The 24,616-nt window shown below is 38.1% G+C and overlaps 1 protein-coding gene across 1 annotated transcript; it reads left to right on the top strand.

Annotated features, from left to right (window-relative positions):
* The first annotated feature begins 82 nt into the window (after nucleotides 1–82).
* On the top strand, nucleotides 83–18,300 carry LOC121386444 (etoposide-induced protein 2.4 homolog). Its single transcript, XM_041517344.1, has 10 exons — nucleotides 83–198; nucleotides 1,708–1,974; nucleotides 2,972–3,032; nucleotides 4,811–4,877; nucleotides 7,549–7,673; nucleotides 10,192–10,308; nucleotides 11,619–11,730; nucleotides 13,891–14,002; nucleotides 14,945–15,019; nucleotides 17,837–18,300. The coding sequence occupies exons 2-10, from the start codon at nucleotides 1,778–1,780 to the stop codon at nucleotides 18,093–18,095; spliced, it is 1,125 nt and encodes a 374-aa protein (XP_041373278.1). The 5' UTR covers nucleotides 83–198; nucleotides 1,708–1,777; the 3' UTR covers nucleotides 18,096–18,300.
* Nucleotides 18,301–24,616: the final 6,316 nt, after the last annotated feature.

A 24,616-nucleotide genomic window follows, 5' to 3' on the forward strand; every position in this document is an offset into this window, starting at 1 on the left:
TGTAAAATACACATAACTTGTGCTTTTTATGCAGAATATTCCCATTATATATCTGTGTTTGTTTAAATGAATGTTTCTTACTATTTGTTTAAGATATAAGCGCTATGCGCGGAATATTTGCGCAGGTTTTTTTTGTTTTGTTTTCATTATAGTTTACTTCCTGGATTTGTTTGATCACAGCTGATAGTTAAGCGACTGGTACTTGCAAAGTTTTCTTTTCACAATCAATACCACATCGATTTCTAACTTTGATTAAACAGTTCTTTTGAAGTAGTTATATGTAATTGAAGGGAATCAAACGTCCATAAAACACAAATGTGGTGAACTTTTAAGACTGAAAACCAATTCTTATAGGCCTAATTGATTGATTGATTGAGTCCAACACAGTATTGATTTAAAGGCAAGACGACTTACAGTCCTTCCCACACTGAACACCTTTTTACACACTGGAATTTACTACAAGTTATTTATTTCTGAGTGGATCCTGTCTGTGGGATGGTACATATAAAAAATCCAGCATTTCAATGAGAATCAATGGTTAGGGTAGTTTTAGGTATACCGTATTATAGGGTTAGGTATACCGTATTATAGGGTTAGGTATACCGTATTATAGGGTTAGGTATACCGTATAGGGTTAGGGTAGAAAATCCTGGCGATCTCGCCCCAGTCTGAAAAAGTGAAATATATCTAAACACATTAACATTGTATAGCAGTAACGATGTATAGCAACCTCGTCGGTTCAGTACAGACTTTAGTATTTAGTATATATCAAATAATCGTTAAAATGTAACTTAAACAAGAAAAATCCTGGTGATCTCGCCCCGGCTTGCAAGTGAAATCGTCAGAAATGTAAACTACCAATGTATTACCTTTTACAACAAGAAAATCAAAACATGACTACTGCACATGTATTTACTTAATGAAGTAAACATTAAACTGCTTGTAACTTGAATATTGTTGAGTTATAATGTACTGGCGACTTCGCTAAACAGACATGCAACATGGAAGTAAATATGGCGATCTCGCCACAGCGTGTCCCAACACAAAAATAGTAGTATAAGTGGTATAACCCTGTAGTTTTGGCACAAAAACATGCTGATAATGACAGTAGATATATACTATACTATATGTTGTAATATATGTCTTCTAGCAAGTCTAATATGTATGATAACTTCGCCTAACGATGAAAATAAGTCCTGGCGAACTCGCCCGGGGCGACTTCACCAGGGCGAGATTGACACGGGGTGAGATCGCCATACTTCTATTTTTAGAGCCTTTGATATAGAGGGGTACGGGTCAAACTCTTTCCAAAGACTGCTAATCAAAAAGAGTAACCCATGAAGTGACGACAGCAGGTTTCCTCTCTATATCTGTGTGGTCCTTAACCATGTCTGATGCCATATAACCTTAAATAAAATGTGTTGAGTGCATTATTAAATAAAACATTTCCTTCCTTCCTTTTATTTCTGAGTGGATTCATTTCTAAATTGCACACACAAATTCTATTTCTTTTTGTCATTTCCAAAACAGTAAAATACTTTTTTCTTATGTAACGTTAAACCAAACTGAAATTATTTTCAAAAAACTATTTTATAGCAGGATGGAACGGACTATAGACAACCTTGTTAAAAACCCAAACTTAACCATAATAAATATTTGTTAAATTCTTTTCATTTTATTTAATTTTAATATTTTTTTTTTTCAAAGTGGGTTTTGTGTTAATCCCGACACTACATTACATGCTGGAGAGCGATGCTACGACCTTGCTGCCACCATAATGACGGATACTTTGAAGAATATTGTCTCCATGGCAACCTGGGGGTTTCGTGATTCCATAGTCGGGACACTTACCACATGGAAGCTGGACAAACCACGCGAACAGTCGGACAGTAGGCGGCCAGTGTCTGAGGCGGAGACGACTCTCGCAAGGAGACGAGCAGAGAGATTGAGACACAAGGAGGATAAGAAAAAAAGGTGGCGTATATGGAGAGATACATCTATAGAGATTATTACCCTCATGTGTTTTGTCAGCTGCATTCGAAAAACTCAATTCAGTAGCACCTTACCCCTCAAAAAAAAATGTCTGGCAAAAACCCTGACTTACATAAAAATAAGTTTTCGACTTTGTCATGGGCGGGATATAGCCCAGTGGTAAAGCTTCACTTGCTGTGCAGTCAGAGTGGGATCGATCCCCGTCGGTGGGCCCATTGGGCTATTTCTCAATCCAGCCAGTGCACTACGACATATACCAAAGGCCGTGGCCCTGATACAAACCTTTGTTAATGTAATTAAATGGGCAAAAAAAAAGAACAGTGACTGTTGATGAGGCAATTCGATCCAACCCTCATCCCCCACAAAACACAGTACCTGTACCTTTCAACGGTGATATATTCTTTTAATCTAGCCTCGTGCAAAAGCTGGCTATAAATCAGTCCAGTGGGCAAGAAATACATTTATTATAGCCAGTAATAATTTATATATGGGGCGGGACATAGCCCAGTGGTAAAATGCTCACTTGATGTGCGGTCGGTGTGGGATCAAAAATTGTAAATTGCAAACATTTTGTAATTATATATATATATATTTTTTATTTTTTATTTTTTATTACCCCAGAAACCATTTGGTAATGTCAGGGTTAGTGGCGCTAAAGTCATTACTTACAGTATGAGTCTATAATATAACTACATATAGGCCTATATGTCAGGGATCTGTCCAGACATTCTCTGGTTCCCAAAAAGGTCCCCCTCCCAAAAGAAATATTCTATTAATTTAATACAGTGATGGGTAAATATTAAACTAATAATAATAGTTACGTTTTTAATTGTAATGCATAATTTATAATGCTGGTATTTTTTCATTAAGGGGGGATTTCACACCCAACAGCCGATATATTGTTTGTGCTGGAATGTCAATAAACATTCTCAAAATATAACTGAATTGATTTAATTTGTATGAATTTTGTATTCTACAGTGAACCAAATGTAAGAAACCGGATATTTTTGTGTTGTGCTTGGAATGGAGGTGTCTGCTGGGTAAGATTAATGACGTTTTAAATAGTTCAGAAAGCCTTGAGATATTGAGCTGAAATTTTTTGTATAGCTTTATCATGTACTGTTTCAGATCAAGTTTGACTTTCACGACGATTTACCTAATTTTGATAGAATTATGGCCCTTAAACATAGGAGATACAGAGCTTCTAGATTAAGGTAGCCCCATGCCCGACGGCTAGTGATATTCAATGTTGGGCTAGTAAATAACTACTATTGCCATGCAGTTAAGTCTATTTTGTAAATATGAATATCCTGCCCCCCAAGCCCACCCCAATATTAGTGTTTTTAAGCTCTGTCTCTCTCTTTAGGTGACATATCCAATTTTTACTATTATTTAGTAAAAAAGTAAAGTACGGCTAGTGAACTTTTAATTGTGGCTAGTAAATTTTTTAAATCACTGATCCCATGGCTAGTGGATTTTATAAAAATTCTAGAAGCCCAGAGATATGATTTTTTTTTCTGAACTTCTTTTTGGGATTTCTTTTGCAATGCCTGAAGATATTGATATGGAATTGTGTATATACATGTACCTGTATCATGTACTATTACTGATGAAGTTTACTTTTTATGGTGATTTACCCACTTTTCACAGAAGTATGGCCCTTGAATTTAGGAGATACGACAAATTGTTGGGTTTGGTAGGGGACATGTATGTATTTAAGGCCTCCACAAGTCCAAAAAATATTGGACTCGAGTACTCTCCTCAAACTCGACCCAGACCCGAGTACCCAACATTTATACTTAGTAACACTGAAACTAAGGAATAAAGTAAAATAGCATTATGCATCTTAATTCCAACGCGGAACATGGATGCCAAATCATTTGTATGTATTGCATTGCACACTTTCTCATAGCACTGTGATGTAACCGGCTGCAAGCATATGACAAAATGATGTAAAAATATAATTAAATGAGAATGCTCTTCCTTGCACGGTGCTTGAACCATAATTGTATATAGGAATGTTAATCCTATCCTATCCTATCCTATTCCTTGCACGGGTACGCGAGTCCTGTGAATGGATTCAAGTGTTGCTAGACTGCCCTTACCTGAGTACTCATGGAGACAAAAGAATTGCTCACCGAGTTGGATATGAAGGGGATTATGAGTTGGGCTTCTAGAGTATGGTAGCCTCACTCCCATGGCTAGTGAATTTCAGTGTTGGGCTAGTAAATTACTATTGCCATGCCCGATGACTAGTGGAAATAAAGAGGTAGAATGCTGCATTTAAGTCTATTTTGTAAATATGAATATCCTACCACCACCACAACCACCACCACCCAATGTTAGTGTTTTTAAGCTCTATCTCCCTCCTTAGGTTACATATTATTTGATTAGTACTATTGATTGGTAAAATTGTATTAACTTAAAATAAAGTAAAGTAGGGCTAGTGAATTTGTAATCGTGGCTAGTAAATTTTTAAAATCCCTGATCCCATGGCTAGTGGATATAACTTATTGTAATAATTTTTTTTTTAAATCTTGCGATTTTAGGTTAAATTGTGTGAATTTAATAAATCTCCTGCTTTTTGACAAAATCTCCTGTTTTTTCAACACACACCTCTTTCTCTTGACTAAAGGTTGACAGGTCTGAGTGGATTTTATAAAAATTATAAAGGCCCTGTAAGTAACCACAATAGAGCAACTTTGGGAATCTTACTTGGGGAAACTGTTGGGTCGTAATTGGGAAAATGTTTGGTATTGGATTGGTAATTTACCTTATGGTATATTATACCCTGACTGCTTGTTGTTTCTGTTTTCAGCTGAGTATCCTGGTGTTTAACTACTTCCTACTTCCCTGCATATACTGCTTTACTGAACTGCTTGTCGGTAAGTTGACAAAGTCGGGCATACATAATAGACGGGACTTAGCCCAGTGGTAAAGCGCTCACTCAATCTCCATCTCCATCGGTGGACCCATTGGGTTATTTCTCGTTCCAGCCAAGGCGCTACGACTGCTATATCAAAGGCCGTGGTATGTGGACCCATTGGGACGTAACACAGTGGTAAAGCGCTCACTCAATCTCCATCTCCATCAGTGGACCCATTGGGTTATGTCTCGTTCCAGCCAAGGCGCTACGACTGCTATATCAAAGGCCGTGGTATGTGCTATCCTGTCTGTCGGATGGTGCATATAAAAGATCACCAGCTACTAATGGGAAAATAAAGCAGGTTTCCTCTCAAAGATTATATATCAGTTTGCTTTACTGAACTGCTTGTCGGTAGGTTGACAAAGTCATTCATACATGAGGGGCGGGATGTAGTCCAGTGGTACAGAGCTCACTTGATGCGTGGTCAGTCTAGGATCGATCTCCATCAGTGGACCCATTGGGTTATTTCTCATTTTAGCCAGTGCACCATGACTGGTATATCAAAGGTTGTGATATGTGCTATCCTGTCTATCGCATGGTGCATATAAAAGATGACTAGCTACTAATGGAAAATGTAGCAGGTTTCCTCTCTAAGTCTGTGTCAAAGTTACCAAATGTTTGACATCCAGTAGCCTATGATTAATAAATCAATGTGCTCTAGTGATGTCGTTAAACAAAACAAACTTGAACTTTTCTTCTGGTTACCTTTGACTGTTTAAATGTATTTTAAATATACACTTAATATATAATATATACTGTAGTAGCCATGTATATTGTATGTATATCAAAGGCCCTGGTATGTGCTTCTCTGTCTGTGGGAAAGTGCATATAAAAGATCCCTTGCTGCCAATGAAAATTGTAGCAGATTTCCTCTGAAAATTACTGAATGTTTGACATCCAATAGCCGATGATTAATAAATCAGTGCACTCTAGTGGTGTCGTTAAACAAAACAAACTTCTTCTTCCTCTCTTAGATTTCTCGTTCCAGTCTGTCACACCATGACTGGTATATCAAAGGCTGTGGTATGTGCTATCCTGTCTGTAGGATGGTGCATATCAAAGATCCCTTGCTACTAATGGAAAAAATATATCAGGTCTCCTCTGTGACTGTGTCAAAACAACCATATGTTGGACATCCAATACCCAATGATTAATAAATCAATGTGCTATAGTGGTGTCGTTAAATAAAAAAACTCCCCCCCCCCCCCCCCCTATTAGACTACATTGTACATGTTAAAATTACAAAATGTTTAACATCTAATAGCCGATGATTAATAAATCAATGTACTCTAGTGGTGTCATTAAACAAAACAAACTTCTTCTTCCTCGCTAAAACTACATTGTACATTTTAAAATTACAAAATGTTTGACATCCAATAGCCGACAATTAATAAACCGATGTGCTCTAGTGGTGTCGTTAAACAAAAGAAACAAACACATCTGTTTCAGGTGGAGAGAACTCTCACAGTTTCATCTGGTCCTGGCTAGGTCTGTTTCTCAATCAATGTGCTCTAGTGGTGTCGGTAATCAAAACAAACTTTAACTTTGATAATGTCTTGGATCTGTTTCAGGTGGAGAGGATTCGCACAGTTTCATCTGGTCCTCGCTTGGTCTCTTTCTCAATCAATGTGCTCTAGTGGTGTCGGTAAACAAAACAGACTTTAACTTTGATAATGTCTTGGATCTGTTTTAGGTGGAGAGAACTCTCACAGTTTTATCTGGTCCTCGCTTGGTCTCTTTCTCAATCAATGTGCTCTAGTGGTGTCGGTAAACAAAACAAACTTTAACTTTGATAATGTCTTGGATCTGTTTCAGGTGGAGAGGATTCGCAGTTTCATCTGGTCCTCACTTGGTCTCTTTCTCAATCAATGTGCTCTAGTGGTGTCGGTAAACAAAACAAACTTTAACTTTGATAATGTCTTGGATCTGTTTCAGGTGGAGAGGATTCGCACATTTTCATCTGGTCCTCGCTTGGTCTCTTTCTCAATCAATGTGCTCTAGTGGTGTCGTTAAACAAAAGAAACAAACACATCTGTTTCAGGTGGAGAGAACTCTCACAGTTTCATCTGGTCCTCGCTTGGTCTGTTTCTCAATCAATGTGCTCTAGTGGTGTCGGTAATCAAAACAAACTAACTTTGATAATGTCTTAGATCTGTTTCAGGTGGAGAGGATTCGCACAGTTTCATCTGGTCCTCGCTTGGTCTGTTTCTCAATCAATGTGCTCTAGTGGTGTCGGTAAACAAAACAGACTTTAACTTTGATAATGTCTTGGATCTGTTTTAGGTGGAGAGAACTCTCACAGTTTTATCTGGTCCTCGCTTGGTCTCTTTCTCAATCAATGTGCTCTAGTGGTGTCGTTAAGCAAAAGAAAAAACACATCTCTTTCAGGTGGAGAGAACTCTCAGTTTCATCTGGTTCTGGCTAGGTCTGTTTCTCAATCAATGTGCTCTAGTGGTGTCGGTAAACAAAACAAACATTAACTTTGATAATGTCTTGGATCTGTTTTAGGTGGAGAGAACTCTCACAGTTTTATCTGGTCCTCGCTTGGTCTCTTTCTCAATCAATGTGCTCTAGTGGTGTCGGTAAACAAAACAAACTTTAACTTTGATAATGTCTTGGATCTGTTTCAGGTGGAGAGGATTCGCACAGTTTCATCTGGTCCTGGCTTGGTCCGTTTCTCTCCTGGACGTTCTCAGCACTCTGGGTTCTTCCTTTGTTCATGCTGTCTAAACTCATCAACTGCTTCTGGTTTCAGGTACGTTACTTATCTATTCTTCTATCTATACGTATACATGTATCATAAAGGTATTACATGTATGTAGCTCTCTTCATCGTATCGTGATATGAGGTCCACAGTACGATGCATCATTTATGGCAGTCGTATCAACTGCTTCTCGTTCCAGGTACATAATCTATTCTGCTACCTATACATATACATGTATCATGAAGGTATAAATGTAGCTCTCTTCATTAGATGTATAACAGTAGAGTATCGTGTCATCATACAAGATCCACAATATGATGTATCGATTTATGGCAGTCATAACAACTGCTTCTGGAAATGTTTTATTTAACGACGCACTCAACACATTTCATTACATATGGCGTCAGACATATGGTTAAGTACCACACAGATACTGATAGAGGAAACCCGCTGTCGCCACTTCATGAGCTACTCTTTTCAGTCAGCAACAAGGAATCTTTTATATGCACCATCCCACAGACAGGATAGTACATACCACGGCCTTTGTTACACCAGTTGTGGAGCACTGGCTGGAACGAGAAATAGCCCAATGGGTCCACCGACGGGGATCGATCCTAGAGTGACCACGCATCAAGCAAATGCTTTACCACTGGGCTACTTTCCGCCAGTAACTGTTTCTGGTTTCAGGTATGTAGTTTATGCTGCTGCCTATACATAAATCATAAATGTAGCTCTCTTCATTAGAGTTGTGACAACATGACAATAAAGTAGTGTGTCCAGGACTCGCTTGTCCATTCCTAAATTAACCAGTTGCTAATTTTCATACACAGGGGCTACAACAGTTAATCTTTGACTAATACAATATTCCTTAACCTTCCTACTACTGGATTAATTTTTGACAAAAACCATGTTGAGTGGGTACAAACTTATAATTTTTACTCGCATATATTCACTTAAATGTTTTATAAATACATAAAATAAGTTCATGTGTGAATCGGTAAGTATTATTTTCGTGGGTTTTTCTAATTTTTATGATATTTTAGATCAGTTAATGTTGATTAAAATTAGGCAAACAATCTTAAAAAGTCAGCTGTCCAGTATATATGCCCAGTATTCCCAATAATTATTTTTCTGACCAGAATTGTTTTTTAAAAACGATCTCCGATTCATATCCTAATACTTGTTGATTTTTGTTATTGGTAAAACGATAACAGTGTTATCAAACTAACTGTCACAATCAGCTATTGATTCCCCAAATGACTGCAATATTTCGCCACAGGGTACAATACTGCGAGTGAAACACTCGCCTATGCGAGTTAAATTCTGTTATGGCGATTTAATTTTGCAAAACACTTGCCTTTTGGCGAGTAGATTATTTTGTCAGAATGAAGCTGTCACTTAAATTTTTTTTAGTTTACTGTATCAGTCAGATGACACATACATGTATATTGATGATCGAAACTGTAAACATACACTTCCGCGTTTCGCACTGTGTTTGCAAATCATGATGCGTAGCCGAATTTGGTCAGAGTATTCCGATATCACACTTCGGCCGATTTGATTATCGAGGTGTTCTGAATGCTTTATTAACCACAGTTGGAAAAGCTTGTGATACATCAGGGTTTTTCCCGATTGTAAATGAGCTTTTACAAAGCTTTAGACCAATCGCTTCATAGCCAGTTTGTTTGCACATAATGTTAAGCTAAATGTTACATTGCAGGAATATGTTAAATAAATAAAAAGTGCTCAAGAATTTGTTTTCGTTTACTGTATTGATGGTAACGATAGCATACCGTCAACAAAAATATATAAATAAAATACATCCTAGTTTCGGTCAGTACACTTGTCGGAATCGCGGAAGCCAATTAAAAAATTATCCATACTAATACATGTACTTGATATGTTGCCTGGCGAGTAACAATCTCGAGTTGACTAGTGGCTTTTTTCATTCACTAGCCAGTTGGCGAGCAAATATAAAGTGTTGCTTTGTACCCTGCACCATTGTTGTAGAAAAAATACTTTTTGAAAACAACTTTTTGAACTCTAAATTGCCAGGTATTTTCCATTGTAAAATGAAAACTAAAGCTGCCATACTCTCACTTGATGTATTTCCTGTGTTCTGTTATTATTTCTTGTCAGTGCTGTATGCAAAATGGCGGGAAATATGAATTGAGGAATGCGCTGTATAAAGTGCTTGTGTACAGTATGTTGACTGGCATGACGTCAGGTAAAATATCTCGCCGGCAGTAGTCAGAAGGTTAAAGAAAACAAACTTTAAACTATATAACTATTAGCTAACCACATTTTAATAATTAAAAAATAATTGCTCGACATATCTATACAATATATTTGATCCTTAAGTTTACGACTTTTAATTTTAGGATATCACGATTCACCAAATAGCAAGATTTGCAGTGTGCTTGAATGTGAATTTGTCTAACCGACACACGAACATACACGTGTATTGATGGTTCTCGGGAAGTATTGTGCCAGTTTGTACTGTGATTTCTTGTTGACATTACATAACACACATTCATACAATTTTGTTCTGTTTCTTTTCTTTCTTCAGGACATAGCCGATGTGGCATATCAGACTCGGAGAGGAAGCCCCCGGTTGTCGAGCCTGAGTTTTTTTATAGCCGACATCGTCTTTAGTCTACTCCTAGAGGCTCTCTTCCTCATGCAGGTGAGATATTCACATCTCGGTTGCTTTCATAACAAAGCATATTCCATATTTTAATACAGTGTTTGTACAGATCGAGGTGTAACAAATAAGCTTTCAGAAACGGAAGACTGTGTATTACTAGAAAGAGGCTACATGATGATAAAGGGTAATCAGTGATTGGTTAGTAGAGGAAAACTGATGATTCTTGCTCTCGCTCTCTCTCTGTGTGTGTGTCTCTCTCTCTCTTTCTCTCTCTCTCTCTCACTCTCTCTCTCGCTCGCTCGCTCTCCCAGTCTCTCTCTCTCTCTCTCTCTCTCTCTCTCTCTCTCTCTCTCTCTCTCTGTGTGTGGTCCACTTGCACCGACCAGTGTCTCTCGCTCTCTCTCTCTCTCTCTCTCTCTGTGTGTGTGTCTCTCGCTCTCTCTGTCTCGCTCTCACTCTCTTTGTTTTTCTGTCTCTCTCTGTGTGTGTGTGTCTCTCTGTCTCTCTCTCTTTGTCTTTCTGTCTTTCTGTCTCTCTCTCTTTGTCTCTCTGTCTGTGTCTGTGTGTGTCGCTCTGTCTCTGTCTCTTTGTCTCTCTGTCTCTCTCTCTGTGTGTGTGTCTCTCTGTCTCTGTCTCTCTCTGTCTTTTTGTCTCTCTGTGTGTGTCTCTCTCTCTGTGTCTCTCTCTTTGTCTTTCTGTCTCTCTCTCTTTGTCTTTCTGTCTCTCTTTGTTTCTCTGTCTGTGTCTGTGTGTGTCGCTCTGTCTCTGTCTCTTTGTCTCTGTCTCTTTGTCTCTCTGTCTCTCTGTGTGTGTCTCTCTCTGTCTTTCTGTCTCTCTCTGTGTCTCTCTCTGTGTCTCTCTCTTTGTCTTTCTGTCTCTCTCTCTTTGTCTTTATGTCTCTCTGTCTCTCTCTGTGTGTGTGTCTGTCTCTCTGTCTGTCTCTCTCTCTCTCTCTCTCTCTCTCCCTCTTTGTCTTTCTGTCTCTCTGTCTCTCTCTGTGTGTGTCTCTGTGTGTGTAGGTCTCTCTTAATGTCCTTTTCCAGGCTGAAATGTCATGGGATTTTGAATTGGATAATACAAAATGAACATTGGTTGGTATTTATTGGTCTTTAAATTTGAAATAACAAAGAAAGAGGAGATAACACATCACAACCTTGTAATTTTTATGTTGATGCTTTCCTTAAGAATCCTAAAACAGGTAAAAAACATTTATCCTATATTTTGAAAATAAACACAAAAATTATGTTATACTTAGTAATATATATGAAATAAATGACCTTTTTTTAAATTGTAATTATAATAACATATACCAAACAACTGTTTCTCATTTTACATAACTTCTGTTGCAGGGATTGGCTGTTAGCTTTCTGCCCATATATGGAGTGGGCCAGTTCATCAGTTTGGTACACCTCACTATGCTTTATTCCCTATATTCATTTGAGTACAAGTGGATCAACATGGGTAGGTGTATAGAGAGAATAACCGGTTACTGCCTTAAGGTATCGACTTCATAGTGCGAAGGTTAGATTGACGAATGCTGTAGGTGAAGGCAGAGCCTCACAGCATTCGCCATTCGACCTAAGCATGATAAAGCCGATATCTTAAGACAGTAACCAGTTATTTCTTTTATCCTGCAATCCTACGGAATAGTTGGAAAATCATTTATTTAATTTTTGTGTATGCAAATTGAGTATCAGCAACCTAGAAAGGCTTTTGCAGTATGACGTCATACAAGATACATGACGTCATTCTTTGTACATTCTGTCACATTTGAAGAGTGTTTCTAAACCCTTAATTCATAAATAAATATACAAGTCTTGTATAGAGGTTCAAAAACTAAAAGTTATTTGTATTTACTGTACTAAAACAGATGATTTAAGAGTATGTTTATTGAAAATCTATAGTCTGAAATACTCGAGTCGAGTTGGGCTTATGTCACGTGATCAATTTTTTTGGTCACTGACCGAAAATATAGAGATTTATCTAGTCATCATATCTTGCTAAAGTATATAGTGATTGTGGGATAAATAAGTTTTAACATTACATGCATTGTTAACTACCAATACTGGTAATAGTGAGAAGACGAGACCTATCCTGATTTGCAGTTGGTGTGGGATTGTCCCCTGTCAGTGGCTATTTCTTGTTCCAGCCAGTGCACCATGACTGGTACAGCGCCCTCAATAGTTTAAGAAGTAGCAGGCTACAACAGTGATGATAGCAGGGGGCAAAGCGGGGGTCTGGGGGCCCTCAGTCACGTGTGACAACACCCGAAACAGTAACGCTGCTTGATAAAATTTTTGATGTGAACTACCGGTAATCGCATTTCAAGACAAATAAACAACTATTTTGGCACCTTGTTTGGATCCCTTTTGTAGGAGACTTTATTAAAGAAGAGAAAGCACTTTTTTTTTACCATCAACAAAAAGTAGGCGGCGGCAAAAGCTGTTTCAGGCGGCGATTTGCCGCCGGAGACCGGGTACTTTTGAGGGCTCTGCTGGTATATCAAAGGCCATAGTATGTGCTATATCCTATAGATTGGATGGTGCATGTGAAAAAAAGATCCCTTGCTACTAATGGAAAAATGTTGTGGGTGTTCCTGTTTGTTTTGTTTAACAACACCACTGGAGCACATTGATTAATTAATCATCGGCTATTGGATGTCAAACATCTGGTAATTCTGACTCGCAGTCATCAGAGGAAACCCGATACATTTTTTCATTAGCAGCAAGGGTTCTTTTATAATGTTTACTATGCACTTTCCCACAGACAGACAAGCACATACCACAGCATTTGACCAGTTGTGGTGCACTGGTTTGAACGAGAAAACCCCCAATCAGTTGAATATTTCCATGTAGCGGTCATATGGTATGTTTTTGCGGAAAATAAACTTGTGGAGTAAATAGAAAGCAAAAACAACATATATGAAGTTTATTTATAACATACATGTACCTTTTTTTTTTTTTTATATATATTTTTTTATTTAATGCATAACTACACTTTCTTGAATCTATTAATCAATCCTCCTTTCGTTTAAAAATCAGACATGATAGAAAGTAATAGAAAGGAGTTAACTCCCCATTTACAAGTTCCGGTCCATATTGCACATACACAGAATCCACTCAGAAATAAAAGAAGGAATGAAATGTTTTATTTAACGATGCACTCAACACATTTTATTTACGGTTATAGGGCATAAGACATATGGTTAAAGACCACACAGATATATAGAGAGAAGAAACCTGCTGTCACCACTTCATGGGCTGCTCTTTTCGATTAGCAGCAAACATATCTTTTATATGCACCATCCCACAGACAGGATAGTACATACCACAGCCTTTGTTACACCAGTCGTGGAGCACTGGCTGGAACGAGAAATAGCCCAATGGGGCCACCGACGGGGATCGATCCTAAACCGACAGCGCATCAAGGCGAGTGCTTTACCATTAGGCTACGTCACGCCCCCTCCATACACACACACGTGTGATACATGATAAATTTATTACACATTTTGAAAATGTCTTGATCACTATAATAGTAAGATTGAATAGGTATGTAATAAATTTTTGTAGTTATTGAATATCTTTTATTTAACTATTAACGAGATGTTTTAAATGGTTTTAGGTCTCGGTGTTCATCAACGATTGTCTCTGATAGAGAAAAACTGGCCCTACTTCATGGGCTTTGGCTTTCCTTTAGTTCTTGTGACCAGTCTACCATCCTCCATTGTGATAAGGTAAGTCAAACATTGATTTTCCAACCAGTGAGCCACAACTGGTTAAATGCCGTGGTATGTGCTATCCTGTTTGCGGAAAAAAGTGCATATGAAAGATCCCTTGCTGCTAATGAAAAAATTTAGCATGTTTCCTCTGAAGAGTCAGAATAATCAAATGTTTGACATCCAATATCTGATCATTGTTTAATCAGTGTGCTCTAGTGGTGTCAGTGAACAAAGTTTTAACTCTTTAGACCAAGTCTGAGAATTGAAAATATGCACTACCCAAAGAAATTTAGTAACACATTATGTCTGCATAAATGATGTCGTAAATTGTTTTTTTTTTCACATTCCAACCAGTGCACCACAACTGGTTAAAGGCAGTGGTATGTGCTATCCTTTTTGCCATAAAAAGTGAATATGAAAGATCCCTTTGCTACTAATGAAAATGTTTAGCATGTTTCCTCTTAAGAGTCAGAATAATCAAATGTTTGACATCCAATATCTGATCATTGTTTAATCAGTGTGCTCTAGTGGTGTCAGTGAACAAAGTTTTAACTCTTTAGACCAAGTCTGAGAATTGAAAATATGCACTACCCAAAGAAATTTAGTAACTCATTATGTCTGCATAAATGATGTCGTAAATTGGGGTTTTTTCATGTTCCAACCAGTGTGCCACAACTGGTCAAAGGTCGTGGTATGTGCTTTCCTGTTTGTGGGAAAGTGCATATAAAAGATCCCTTGCTGCATTAAGAAAATATGTAGCGGTTTTCCTCTGATAACTACATGGCAGAATTACTAAATGTTTGTAAACCTCGGCCCTCACAAAAAACATTTTGGCCCTCGGGTTGGAATTGCCGTATCTATACCTCACAACGGTGATAGATTCTTTTAATCAATGGATTTTTTTAAAGGGCAGTACACTGAGTAATATTTAAAACATATATATTTTTTTGTTTTCAGTGGATGTATCTTCTCCATTCTATTTCCTCTGTTTATTATCAGTGCTAATGAAGCAAGGGAACCGACGGCAACTTTGTGAGTAACAACAAGACTTCATTCATTTAAAAATGTCAATGTCTGCCTAATATATATAGATGATCCTACAGTTTTACTGTTTGGTCACTTATTGGTATCCTACCAGGGGAAGTGTCGAACATGGTATTACATGTTTGAACAGGTTTTTTGTTTTGTTTTGTTCTTATGTTGCATAAAAAAATTGGAAGGGGGATCCTGAATCCGCGTCTGACAAGATATAGATAGCAGCAGGGGTACTATGAGGAAAGGTTTATAGTCACAGAAAACTAAAAACACCTCACAAGAAGTATATACATACATACATACAGAGAGCGAGAGCGAGAGCGAGAGCGAGAGCGAGAGAGAGAGAGAGAGAGAGAGAGAGAGAGAGAGAGAGAGAGAGAGAGAGAGAGAGAGAGAGATGTAGTGTGTGTAAGTGAGGGGAGAGAGAAAGTGAGGGAGGAAGAGAGAAAGTGAGGGAGAGAGACAGACAGACAGAGAGACAGAGACAGAGAGAGAGAGACAGAGAGACAGAGAAAGACAGACAGATAAAGAGAGAGACAGAGAGAGACAGAGAGAGAGAGGTAGGTTTCATCTCCGTCTTTCCGTCTGTCCCACATAGTTTTCCAGACTTTGTATTAGCTTTATTGTGTACAGAATGAGTCAGTGAATGTTTAACGACACCCCAGCACAAAAACACACAGCGGCTATTGAGTGGATGTCATGTACAGATGCAGATCGAGTTTGACTTCCATGGGAATTCAAGGGCCGTAACTCTGTCAAAAAAGAAATTTGTCCATGTTCGACAGTTATGTCCTTTGAATTTTCGAGATTGGTAGGGGACATGTATTGCTTTAGTAGTATTTTCAGAATGATGTACCCAAGTGAGTGTAAACCCATGTCAAATGTGCAAATGAAAACTTTAACTTCTTGACATGTATAATCCTGTCAAAAGACGAAATATGGGTGTTATTTTTCTGATGGCATCAACTTTTGCGTGAACTCCTAGCTTGAACATTAGCTCCATTTCTCACAAACTGTAAGTCCTATACGAATGAAACTTGGTTTATAGTTGACACATATTTTACCTTTCATTAGTATTTACAACAGAAGAGGCAGGATTTCCGTCAATATGTATTGTCCTGTTTATGGGGAAAGTGTATTTAAAAGATCCCTTTCTGCTTTTTAGTAGAAGCCCAGTGGTAAAGGGCTTGTCCGATGTACGGTCGGTCTGGGATCGATTCCAGTCGGTGGCCCCATTGGGCTATTTCCCATTCCAGCCAGTGCACCACGACTGGTATATCAAAGGCCGTAGTATGCACTACAGTGTTCGAGATTAAATATTTTGGGCATTATCGGAGTTGGATACTAACATTTCAAACTCTGGTATCCCACCTAAGAATTTAGTATCCCACTTAAATGAAATTTATAAATAACATCGTAACAAACTTGGACGACATTGTTCTCATTCCCAGTCTATTGCTACGCTGCAATCGAAATCGCGAATTCATTAAATTTGCAATCAAACGGAATCGGCAAAAAGATTTGCTGCATCTATTTTTGAGTAATACTGACATAAATTAATATTTAGCAGTAATCTGTAAGTGTTTCTGACATTACTAATGATAAACGTACATGTATAAATTTTCTGCAGATGTGGAATTAATATCTCAAATAAAATTTAAACGCAGGAAACATCCAACAAAAATAATAGCGACTTAGCCGTTCCCAGTCTATTGCTACGCCGCTATTGTTCCAGTGTAGAATTAGATTGGGTACGAATTGGGGGAGATACTGTTATGACATAGCATTAGACTGGGTACAAGCTCAAAAATACTGTTACTTAACTTCACCAGCAAAAAATAAAAACGCAGAATTAAAATAACCCAACAACATTATATGGTATCCCGGTGGGATACTAGATTATTGAAGTCTGGTATCCAAAATTAAATTCTAGTATCCCGGGATATCGGGATACCGTTAATCTCGAACACTGTACTACCCTGTCTGGGATGGTGCATATAAAACATTCCTTGATGCTAATCGAAAAGAGTAGCCCATGAAGTGATGCCATATATAACTGTAAATAAAAACGTTTCTTTCTTTCCTATTAGTAGTAGTGGGTTTCACCCCCCTCTTTCTCTGTCTCCTCCTACCCCTCTCTTTCTCTCTCCCTTTCATATCTTTCTCCGTCTCTCACTCCCTCCATCTCTCCCTCCCTTTCTCTCCTTCCATCTTTCCATCCCTTTCTCTCCTTTCATGTATGTCTGTCTTTTTTTGTGTATGTGTGTGTCTCTCTCTTGTTCCCTTCTCTTTCTCCATCTCTCCCTCCATCCTTTTCTCTCCTCTCTGATGTATGTCTGTCTCTCTGCCTCTCTCTCTCTCTCTCCTCTTTCTCTCTGTCTGTCTCTCTCTCTTCTCTTTCTCTATGTCCTCTTTCTGTGTGTCTCTCTCTCTCTCCTCTCGCTCTGTCTCTCTCTCTGTCTCTCTGTGTTTCTCTCTCGCCTCTTTCTCACTGTCTCTGTCTCCTCTTTCTCTGTGTGTGTCTCTCTCTCTCCTCTGTCTCCTATCTCTCTCCGTCTCCCTGTGTGTCTCTCTCCTCTGTCTCTCCTCTTTCTATCTATCTGTCTGTCTCTCCTCTTTCTCTACTCTCTCTCTGTCTGTGTGTGTCTCTCTCTCTCCTCTTTCTCTCTGTCTCTGTCTCTCTCAACAAAATGTCAAAACAACCATTTGTTAGACAACAAATGTATCATATCTTATATCACATATCTTAAAATGTGTCGAGAAGTCTTAAACATTCTTTTCTTTTCTTAATAAATATGTATATTCTGTTTTCAGTGATATTGCATTGCCGATCTTCGCTCCTGTGATAACACTGTCCAACAAACTCTTTTACACGCTGTCAGGAAAGAAAATGTTCCTAGCACGTCATCCTCGAGCTCACCTGCCCGGTGAAGACACGCTTCACTTAGTCGAGTTATTTATGTTTTGTTTACCACTGTGTAGGACCGACACCAGATATTCCTACTGTCTAGCTCCAAAGTTGAGTTTTCGTCTTTACAAGTACATGTGTAACTTCATTTCTCACAAGTCTTAGACAGATTCATTTTTTTATATATATATAATCCCACTTCCCCCTTTCCTTTCTCTCCTTTGACTTTCATCTCATTTTCTCCTTTGAAGTCCATCAGGGCTTCTAGAATTTTTTTTAAATCCACTAGCCATGGGATCAGTGATTTAAAAAATGTACTACCCACAATTAAAAATTCACTAGCCCTACTTTACTTTAAGTTAAAGGTAGAGTAAACTCAAACAACAGATTTATGTGTTGGAAAGATGCATACCCAGACCACCAACACATACTGACACTTTTACAAATGAAAAATGCGTAATTTTAGAGTTAATAAAAAAACATGATTATTCCTGCTAACTTGGGGCAGCCATTTTGTTTCGTTTTTGTGATGTCCGGTGGTATAGCTTGGGGCGAAGTGACGTCAGCTCCGTCCATCTGCTCTGTGCACAGTGTAAACAAACGCTCTAATTTACGACAAAGCGCTTCGCTTTCATCAACCTGACTTGTAAAACAACATAAATGACTTGATAGTATAATAAACTATTTAACTAAATATATTTCAGTTTGCATCAATAGAACGAAATGGAGTTATAGTATTTTTTTCTTTTTTAAAATATCCAAAGAAAAAAAAGCATATTATTAGGCCTATTGGTATGCTATGTTCGAGCAAAAACGACCACTCACGATACCCAAGTGATAATTTTCTTTTCTTTGGGACTACGTAATTGGTCAGTTTTGTGATTTTAGATGGGAAAGTCTACTTAAGCAAGGGTTTTACAGAATTACTTACAGTAATAACGCAGGGCGGCTGGTAATGTCCATTATGAATAGAGGGGTATCCGTGCGGTATTAACACAATACCCTGTGATCTTAATAAAAGAGGCACATCTTTTTAGTGTGTCTAGATACAGTGTCTGGGGACCGTCTAAATATACACCTGCCAATTAGGAACCACAGGTACAGGCCACGGAAAGAAAAGACCAATTAACCAAAAAAACACTCCGATTATTATTTCAGTACATGGGTTAATTTATGTACAAAACATGACACAGTTATTTTAACACTTTAACAATGGTGGTTTATTTTGTATTGAAAAATAATATATAATTGTTACGGGCTTACTAGGATGGCTATTATTATAGAACATTGCGATGCATCCGCAAAAATCAGGTACGTTTTGTTTCTTCAGTTCGAAGACTAATTCCTGACGTGACGCGTTAGGTATTACGTAACCACCAGCTCGCCAGAGGGCGTATTCACTAGGATGGTACAAAATGGCTGCGCCTGTTATATATAATAGCCGTCACATTTAACCATTTTATTAATTAACTATAAGATTATACTTGTTGATATTAAGCAATAATGTGCATTATATATCGTTGAATATGCATACCAGGTCAAATGCCTTGATTGTCCCTTCCTTTAATACAATTTTACTATATTTAATAGTAATAATCAGATATGTCACCTAAGGAGGGAGATTGAGCTTAACACACTAACATTGGGATTGGAGTACGGTCAGGATATTGATATTTACAAAATAGACTTAACTGCAACATTTCATGATTTGGCAATGGGTTTTTTCATTAGCCGTCAGGCATGGCAATAGTAGTTATTTACTAGCCCTACATTGAATATCACTAGCCATGGGAGTGGGGCTACCATAATCTAGAGGCCCTGCTTCCATCTAATTTTCTCGCCTTTGACTTCCCAGTCTGGCAGCTCTTGCTATCTTTCATCTTTCGCTGTCCACCTCCACATCCCAGTCCTTGTCTCTCCAAATGCGACATGTGTTTGTCTCTTGTAGCTATCTGTGCCACACACCTATTTCCCCATCAGCTTTAGCTGTGGGCTTAAGCTTAGTGTGACCACTTTGGGGAGAGTTCAGTAGTTACTTCTGGCATTGTTAAAAGGCACTTGTAACCACCTACTATACACCCCTACTACCCGCGGTCGTTAGTTAGTGCCGTAGGTCAGACCAGCTTTGTTAGCAGCAGAGGACGAGGATGTCAGGTGGGTGCAGGGAAATACACAGAGACTGCACCTGTGGAGGATGTTGAGAGAGGTAGGCGATGGTGTGGACAGCTCAGAAGACAGAGATGGAGGAAACTGACAGATGGAGTTGAAACAGATTGAAATTGTGGGAGTTTGCTGCATTGTAAGATGTTTCCTACTAATAAAATATTTGTACGATTAAACTTACATATTAAAGATATTTTCTTGTTTAGAATATCAGTGTCTGTATATTCAGTGTGTTTCTGGTTATCTTAATATTTGTAAGAAACCCAAACTGGATTTTGTTTTCAAATAATTTCGTACATACGAAAAAATTATATTTTAGGAAATAAAATGAAATTTAACCTAGAACAAATATTAGAACGATCAGAAACACATTCATTATACAGCCACTAATAGTTTATGCAGAAAAATATATTTGATATGTAATTAGAATCGTTGAAAAGTCTCTGTTAGTCAAGAACATCTTAAAAATTGCAGCAACCTCCCTTTAAGATAATGAGAATAAAAGGCAGAAGGTGATAGATGAGAAAGATGAATGAATGTGTGAGCCGGCTTTGACGGGATTTGAACCACTGTTGTCAGCTTGATTGTCCAGCAGTAGACTGATGAAACTTGGTGTATAGTTGCATCTACATGATAGCATCGGTACATCGATCTAGACCTGAAAACAGAGAATGATCAATTCATTCATGACAAATCAAACATCGATCAATTGTCGTAAAGTTGAGAAAGAAGTTGTTTTGTTTGAGCACCTTGTTATATTAATTATCGGCTATTGGATGTCAAACACTTGGTAATTCTGAAATTGTAGTCATCGGAGGAAACCTGCTACATTGTTCCATTAGCAGCAAGGTATCTTTTATATGCACTTTCCCGCAAACAGGAAAACACATACCACAGCCTTTGACTAGTTGTGGTGCACCAGTTGGAATGAGAGAAACCCCATTCATCCGAATGGATCCACCTAGGTGGTTTGATCATGCGGTGCAATCACCTCAGGCGAGCACTCAACCGACTGAACCAAATCCCACCCCATGTTGTAAAGAGTGCCAAATGTAGCTCAGTAGTAAAGTGTGTGTTGTGCAATAGTTCCAAGACCTCGTTGATTTGCATGAGATGTTATGACCTAGTTAATTTGCATGTAAAGGAGTATAATTCATGTGGATTACTTTGAACCACCAGATATTCTGTCATTATATATTTTACTTAGGATGATTGTAAACATTTTGTATATATTTATGTTGTAAAGATACGAAGTAGGTTGTAATAGTTTTAGTTTTAAAAGCCAACTTACAAAGTTGTGTATTGTGATCCAAGAATAAAACATGATAATTTATTTCTTTGGTCGAATTGTTCTTCTTTTCGTGGGGCGGGACTTATTCCAATGGTAAAGCATTTGCTTGATGCGTGGTCGGTCTGGGATCAATCCCCGTCGGTGAGCCCATTGGGCTATTTCTCGCTCCAACCAGTGCACCACGACTGGAATATCAAAGGCTGTGGTATTTGCTATCCTGTCTGTGGGATGGTGCATATAAAAGTTCCCTTGCTCCTAATCGAAAGAGTAGCCCATCAAGTGGCGACAGCAGGTTTCCTTACCATATGTTCGACCCTATATTATAACCGTAAATAAAATGTTTTGAGCGTGTCGTTAATTAAAAAAATTTCTTCCTTCCTTCTTCTTTTCATAGGTGGTCCTTCTTTTCTTGGGGTGGAACATAGCAGTGGTAAAGTTTTCCCATTAGTAGCGAGGGATAGCACATAACCATATGCATTTGATATACCAGATGGAACAATAAAATAATTAAAACAACGAAAAAAAAAAACTGATATAACAAATTAAATATATATACTCGCGGAAAAAAGTTCCTGTGCACCAAATGATTGCATATAGAATATAATTTACTTGAAATCTGGTTATAAAAATTTCAGTAACTGAACGTGTAATCACTCCCGTCGATATTCCAGCGGTGTCCTGTCAATTGTACGAACTATTCATACTTTGTGATCACACGTTGCATTACTAGCATTCTTGGTCATGTCCTCCTGTTTGACGTCATTTTTCTTATCATTGGACTTTAAAACTATTGTATGGATTCTCACCACTCAGAAAAATATTTTTGTTGGTATCTGATCGTCGTCAGTGTGATGCCTCGCCTCCCAGAAAATGGACTCCTTCGAACGATGGGTATGATTGAGGTTATAACGGCACAAACGCTGTTGCTAGTAATTTTGGTTTTCATTGGTGTTCATCAGAACACTATGCAATATCTGCGGAGATGTTCTCGACAGTTTAGGGGTACTAGGGATCTTCCATATTTAGGGAGTCGACACGTAACGCCACGTCAGCAAATCGTCAGTATTAAGCGGGTGCACATATGGAATCATTTGGAAATGATACGTTTAACATCCTAATGCATCTCTAAGTTAAGGCCAATCAGTGGAAGAACTGAACGCAACCGATTAGGTGATAACAAAGTACGACCATGACCGTACATCAGTACGTTGTTCTGTTACATCATCACCGACGGCGCACCAAGCATTGTGTAGACAGTACTTCAGGTTCAGAAGGCAGGAGAGGATCACCGTACTTTTAACAGATAAATAGTACATCTATGTAAATCACAATGATGCACAGGAACTTTTTTCCGTGAGTATATATATATGTTTATTCTGGTAACAAAAATGGTGAAACGTAAAAAAAATTATATTGGCAAAATATTAAAATATAATTTTATTGTCAAAACCTTTCATACTTTTATTCCAAAATGCTTAACTTGCAGAATGAGTGACATTAACGAGCACATTCCATTCACATCTCATTATATCAAATTACTTTAACATTCTGTAATTAAATTTTATGCATTGATTGTTGTATGGTTATAGCAATTTGCTGACACTTCATGTTATGGAAATTTGTTTTGTTTAACAACGCCACTAGAGCACATTGATTAATTAATCATTGGCTATTGGATATCAAACATTTGCTAATTCAAACTTGTAGTCATCAGAGGAAACCCGCTACATTTTTCCTAATGCAGCAAAGGATCTTTTATATGTACTGTACCACAGACAGGATAGCACATACTACAGCCTTTGACCAGTTGTGATTATTCGTTCCAGCCAGTGCACCACGATTGGTATATCAAAGGCCGTGGTATGTACTACCCAGTCTGTGGGATGGTGCATATAAAAGATCTCTTGCTGTTAATCGAAAAGAGTAGCCCATGAAGTGGCGACAATGGGTTTCCTCCCTCAATATCTTTGTGGTTCTTAACCATATGTCTGATGCCATATAACCGTAAATAAAATGTGTTGAGTGCGCCGTTAAATAAAACATTGCACATACCACAGCCATTGTACAGTTGTGGTGCACTGGCCAGCCCATCTGAACCCAGCCCATCTGAAAAAATGGTGAACCTTATTATTTTTTTCCAATGTATTTTTTTAATTAATGTGTAGATGAAAAAACAACCAAACAAACAAAAACAAGGCAAAAAAACAACCAAACCAACCAGAAAACAACCCACCACCACCACTTTACAAAACCTACCATATCTGTTTTTTAATTAATATGTAGTTGAAAAAACAACCAAACAAACAACAAAAACAATGGACCCCCCCCCCCCCCCCCCCCCCCCCCCAAAACCAAACCAAACCAACCAGAAAACAACCCACCACCACTTTACACAACCTACATGTACCTTACCTATTTTTATTTACAGCACATTTATATATATAAAAGTAAATTTCAATTGTATAAATATGGCAAAAATCTGTTGGCTAGCTCTGGGCGAGCATAAAATTGTACCAAAATTATATTTAAAATTTTTTTATGGAAACTTAGTTGTTTTCTAACAAAATATCAATTATTTTGTCAAATTAAAATAAAATTTTCCATTGTTTTCTAACATTCGCAACTGGCAAATGGTAAGCCTTTTTTTTTTTTTTTTTTTTTTTGTATAGGTGTATTAAATCTACCGGGTACTAAAATATATAAGAAAATTTGCACTAATTAAAGTTAATAAAAGTAAAGTCAAACTTAGTAAAGATCCTCCTGCAAAGACAATAATGAAAGTACTGATTTATCACTGTTTTACCGGCCTCTGCGGTGTCGTGGTTAAGCCATCGGACATAAGGCTAGTAGGTACAGGGTTCGCAGCCCGGTACCGGCTCCTACCCAGAGCGAGTTTGAATGACTCTATGGGTAGGTGTAAGACCATTACACCCTCTTCTCTCTTACTAACCACTGACTACTAACAACTAACCCACTGTCCTGGACAGACAGCCCGGTACCGGCTCCCACCCAGACCAAGTTTTAACGACTCTATGGGTAGGTGTAAGACCACTACACCCTCTTCTCTCTTACTAACCACTGACTACTAACAACTAACCCACTGTCCTGGACAGACAGCCCGGTACCGGCTCCCACCCAGACCAAGTTTTAATGACTCTATGGGTAGGTGTGAGACCACTACACCCTATTCTCTCTTACTAACCACTGACTACTAACAACTAACCCACTGTCC

This window comes from Gigantopelta aegis, chromosome 12 (assembly GCF_016097555.1).
Source record: "Gigantopelta aegis isolate Gae_Host chromosome 12, Gae_host_genome, whole genome shotgun sequence".
Classification (NCBI taxonomy): Eukaryota; Metazoa; Mollusca; class Gastropoda; order Neomphalida; family Peltospiridae; genus Gigantopelta; species Gigantopelta aegis.